This window comes from Helianthus annuus, chromosome 11, assembly GCF_002127325.2.
Source record: "Helianthus annuus cultivar XRQ/B chromosome 11, HanXRQr2.0-SUNRISE, whole genome shotgun sequence".
NCBI lineage: Eukaryota > Viridiplantae > Streptophyta > Magnoliopsida > Asterales > Asteraceae > Helianthus > Helianthus annuus.
The window spans coordinates 138,562,410-138,567,690 of NC_035443.2; the positions used below are offsets into that span (position 1 = coordinate 138,562,410).

Sequence of the window (5,281 nt, forward strand, 5' to 3'; positions counted from 1 at the left end):
ATTGATTTAAACTTAAATAAAATTAGGTGTTAGTACCCAAATGTGTTACATTGATAAACTTAAAAAAATGCAAGGGTATTTTAGTCATTAATTAACTAATTTTGGTGTTAGTACCCAAAGGTGTTACAAAATTGAAACCATAGAACCTAAACCTGTTAAAAAATAAAGTTAGTACCCAAAGGCGAAATTAGGTATAAACCACAGGACCCATTTGTGTAATTAACTCTTATTTATAATTATAAAGATTATAGCATTAATTATTTATAAAATTAGAAGAGTAGGGCTATCCGGCTAGATATTGCTATATTAACCCAGCAATCTCTTTTTTTCATTTCCATGTCGAAAAATTTATAAAGAATTTGGGTCGAATATCATACCAAATTAATATTGTTAACAATAAAATCGACTTTTTATGAGTTATTCATTAGAGGTACGCCATGAGCGACTTTTTGACCCGTTAAAGATAAAAGATAAACCCCACGTTTGACCCATTAAAAATAAAAGAAAAACCCGAGTCAACCCATTTATAAATAAATGTGTCAAAATTAACTCCACTTGCCAATTGTGAAAACTAGTTTAGTTTCCTAGGACCGGACATATTAACTTATCAGACAAAAAAACAGTGTTTAGCTTTCAAATAAGTTTAACACGGATTGCATGGGTTTTGTAACAAAAGTGATGTAAACATATAATTTATATAAGTTATATGTACAATAAGAAACCTTCCTTAACCGTTGGACCGGCGTCAAATAAGACTTGCAAAAGAAGTTTCGAGTTGAACAGGCGGAAGATCCTGTTGATGCACTTTTTCGCAGACACCATCACCATCCAAATCCCCCAAAATATTGGTTGCGGTTTCAGGTAGTTCCTCAATCAATACGCCGCCTTCAACAATAGCAGGCCTAGCGGCATCATCACCATCCAAATCCACCAAAAGAGTGTTTGTAGTTTTAGAACATTCCTCAATCAATACACCTTCATTGGTAGCAGACTTAGCGGCATCATCACCATCCAAATCCACCAAAAGATTGTTTGCGGTTTTAGATCTTTCCTCAATCAACATGCCTTCGTCAATAGCGGGCCTAGCTGCATCATCGGTCAACAGGGCTTCAAGAGGGGACTTGAGGCTACCATTATCAAAAGAAGCAAACTTCACTTCTAGAATAGGAGATTCAAAATCAACTCTAGATTCCGGCACATCTTGAGGCTGATCAGGGAAATGTTTAAGAATGTCGGTTTTGTCAAAAGTCAATACTTTGACCGCTGTAATAGACTCTAGCTGAGCATTGGTTTCGTGAGGAGGAGACGATGGACAACTGACATTGCCGGTGGGACCCATAGCTTCTTCATCATCTACTTGCGATGTCGTTCCGTGTGAGTCAAAACTATTATCCGTAATATCTGTCGAAACATCACATGAAGTCGGGCCCTCATCATTATCCTCCCCCATAAACTCGGGTGCGGTTGCTTTCAGAGACTCAGAAGAAATCGAAGCCTCCTCCTCACCGTCAGTATTTGATACACGAGTTGTATCTATAGATTCAACTATACAACTATCATTCGGTTTGGAAAAAGATGAGAATCCAGCTAGTGCTGCAGCCAAAGCATCATCAATCGAAACGGTTTTCTTCGGTTTTTCCTTCTTTGGCGATTCTAAAACATCATTCACTTCCAGTTTTTCATCAGTAGCCATAGATTTATCCTCGGGTGGATTGTGGGTCCCAGTTAAGAAAGATTCTGTCTTTTCTAATTCGGGTTCACCACAAGATTTTGACCCGTTTCCATCGTTGCTTATTGATCTGGGCTCGGGTTCAAGTCTTGAAAAAGACGGTGACACTGGACACCTCACAAGTAATTCAACCTGCTGCTCGACACGTTGGAGTCTCGCCTCCATGTTGTTTATCGGTTTCAACATGTTCTCTTCAAACCTCATGCAGATATCTTCGATTCTACTCACCCGTTCAACAAGTTGTTCCAATAAAATTTCGGATCGGTTATACGATAACTCATTTCTCGCTGTCCAGTCACTTACTTTATCTTCATTAGGTGTTGAAACTGCTAATTGGGATTGAGTTAACTCAGCTTTGGCCTCACTCGGTTTACACGACGTCTCATCTTGCTGATAAACATGATTAACGGGATAATTTGAAGTGGCGGGTCCTACAGGATTGGAACTATTTTGATCGTGTAACTGGGCGGATCTAGATTTAGTTAGCCCTAGAAGAGTGGGAACTAGCATAGTCATAAGTGAACTATTGGCTGAGGTTTCTGCGTTAACTGTCTGATTCTCGGAGTCGTCTGAATCAATCGGGTCAGCAAACACGTACACTTCGTCAACGTATACGCAGCCTTTAGTTTGAAGTGATAGCAAGCGAATAGTGAGTGACATGCAAGGCTCTGAATCATTGATTTCTGCTGTAGCCTCATAGAAATCCTGTAAGAATGATATATCGATATTTAACCAACATTATCTATAATCTAGGATTTAGAATATTGTTATCTAAAATAATCAGCGTGTGTGCATACAGTCTATAAAGATACGACTAATAAATTCTTCATCAGATTCAATACTCAGATTTGAGCTTGAGTTGAAACCTACAATGGACTAATGAATTATCTCCTATGTGATGAAGGATCTGTCTATTTTAAAGAGTACAAGACATTCGTTGCTGATCTAAAAAAGATCTTCTCCAGTGGGCGTTAGCAGACGTTTTTCATTTTTCACTCGGTCCTTACTTCCCAAAGCAAAGGTTTTTTTAGGTTGACTTTGGAAAGGCGCTAAACAGGCCTATAGGTTAGGTTTAGCCAGTTTTGCGACTTTCGTCCAAAGGTTTGTTTTTTTTTCACATCTAGACCCAAAAGGTTTAAAATCTTGCCATTTTCATCCGGCTCGTTAACTACATCCATTTTTCTCAGTTATATCAGGGGTATTTCCATCTTTTTTGTTAACTTAAATTTGGTCTTTCTTTTCAGGGGTATTCGGTATTTTTACATTAAATGAAAAAGACCGAATTGCCCTTTAAGTTAACAAAAGAAAACGGAAATACCCCTGACTTAACGGAGAAAAATGGATGGAGTTAACGAGCCGGATGAAAATGGCAAAATTTGAAACCTTTTGGATCCAGATGCAGAAAAACAAACCTTTGGACGAAAGTCGCAAAACTGGCCAAACCTGAAGGACGAAAATGGCATTTTATTCTATTTTATATAACACTTTAAATTTAACCTGGTGGTTTCGGCTATTGTTTGAACTCTGTTCTAGACCAACAGGGTGTTTGACCTCAACCCAATCATCTTCATTGGTGCCAATTTTATTCTCACCGGCCACTCTAGCTTTTGATAATATGTCAGTATGACCCTCTGAGTTTACGGAAACAGCTTCCTTGACATCAGATGCAGGGAATGAATTGTCCTCTACAGATGCAGCACTACAACGGACAGTACATAGGTACTCATTGTCACTATGCAAAGTAGGTGCATAATATATTTCGTATACACGTGCTGTACTTCTGACATACACTTGACGGATCTCGTGCTTTTGAGTAAAATTTACTGCAAAAAGTTGAAAAAATGTCAAACCAATCGATGAAAGGTTTTCGAATAATTGCGACCTATTGTACAAAAACAAAAGAGCAACGATATATCAGAAAGAAAAACAGGATAAATCCAGCACCTAAACTATAGTTGCTTCTGAAGCTTCATATGACTCTTTTTTTCTGCAGATTGGCTTACTAGAATCTTAAGTTAACATGATCTGTGGTTAACAAATGAAGATGATAACCAAATGAAGGATGTGCACATAAAGCAATGTGTGGCTATGCTGCCTATGGACACTTTATTAATAAACGACAATCTTTATTGTTATCCGCTTGAAATTATTTAATCACAAGAAATATGAAGATCAACAAAAGATAGAAAACTCTACCTTGATCTCACAAGGTTCAAGCTAATTTCATTCTGACAATATGTTGATAATTTTCATATTAAACTATTCACATAACTTCTATCCTACATAACACTGTACACCATTTCGCTATAATCACATCGAAATACACCTACACATACGAATTTGGAACTGAAAATATCTGAATTTCATCATATATTCACATACACAAACCTTAATAAGCTATGATAACACGCATCTGCCAAATCAAAATCAATCAATCAATCGATTAATTAACAACAGAAAACAAATATTAATGGAATAGAAAACTCACGATTGATCTCGCAAGGTTCAAGCTAATTTATAACAATATGTTGATTTTCATATTAAACTACTCACATAACTTTAATCCTACATAACACTGTACACAATTTCACTGAATTTGAAACCGAAAATACATGTATATCTATCTTTCAACATATACAGAAAGCTAAAGATAACACGCATCTCACGAATCAAAATCAATCGATCGACTAATTAACAACAGTAAACAGATAATAATCGGATAGAAAACTTACGTTTGATCTCGCACGGTTGAGAATCGGAAGGAGGAGGAGGTAGGAGAAGGAGTGGCGGTTTCCGAGGAGTGGATTCCGATTCGATCGGAAAATCGAACGTCTCGAAGGTGAGGACGGAGTCGAGAGAGCCACGTGACACTGTCCAGGTGGTCTTGGAGGTCCATGGAGTTGTCATAGTGGTTGCAGTTATGGTGATTGTGTTTGGTGTTTCGGATCTTGTGACGGTGGTGATCGGAGAACTTGGTCCGTTGGCTAATATGGATGCCTGGATTTCTTATGATTTGTTGGAAAATTGTTTTGAGTTTAGAGTAAAATCTCTCTTACTTTTGGTCATTTTGTCACCAAAAATGAAACTTTGTCGTTTTGTCACCTCAATTTGAGAAGGTTTCATTTTTGTTGCTATTTTCTTTCCATTGAAAAACTGGGTTAAGATTTTTTTTGTTAGTTTTTTCCTTTTTTGTCGTTTTCCTCGTTTAAATAAAGCGTCTAATCATTATTTTATGCCATAATATATTTTAATTCAACAAGGAAAACGATAAAAAGAGAGAAGTTAATAGGAAAATTCTAACCCAGTTTGCCAATTAAATGAAAATCGTAACGAAAATGAAAGCTTATGAACCCAAATAAAAAAAATTCATTTTTGATTTGAAATAGTAGAATTGGTCTAAACCCAAAGACCACTTTGGCATTTTACTCTGAGTTTAATAAACGAATAACAGAAAATGAATTAAGTTGTATGGATGCTTGATCTAAGAAAATGAAAAGTAACGTAAGAAAAGTAAAGTAAGAATGTTAAAATAAAACAGTGTAAAAATCGCGA

General features: G+C 36.6%; 1 protein-coding gene across 1 annotated transcript; it reads right to left on the minus strand.

Moving 5' to 3' along the window:
* Window positions 1-604: 604 nt before the first annotated feature.
* Window positions 605-4,769, minus strand: LOC110878035. Its single transcript, XM_022126292.2, has 3 exons — window positions 4,462-4,769; window positions 3,227-3,552; window positions 605-2,434 (listed from the first exon to the last, which is right to left on the minus strand). Exons 1-3 carry the CDS (start codon window positions 4,634-4,636, stop codon window positions 746-748), a joined length of 2,190 nt encoding a protein of 729 aa, XP_021981984.1. The 5' UTR covers window positions 4,637-4,769; the 3' UTR covers window positions 605-745.
* Between the last annotated feature and the right edge of the window lie 512 nt (window positions 4,770-5,281).

What these genes read in the sequence shown, in the direction of transcription:
- LOC110878035 (XM_022126292.2), bottom strand. Translation starts at nt 4,636, where the DNA reads ATGACAACTCCATGGACCTCCAAGACCACCTGGACAGTGTCACGTGGC. An exon ending in TCAACCGTGCGAGATCAAAC is followed by an intron (nt 3,553 to 4,461) that starts GTAAGTTTTCTA and finishes AACTTTTTGCAG; the next exon opens with TAAATTTTACTCAAAAGCAC. An exon ending in ACAATAGCCGAAACCACCAG is followed by an intron (nt 2,435 to 3,226) that starts GTTAAATTTAAA and finishes TCATTCTTACAG; the next exon opens with GATTTCTATGAGGCTACAGC.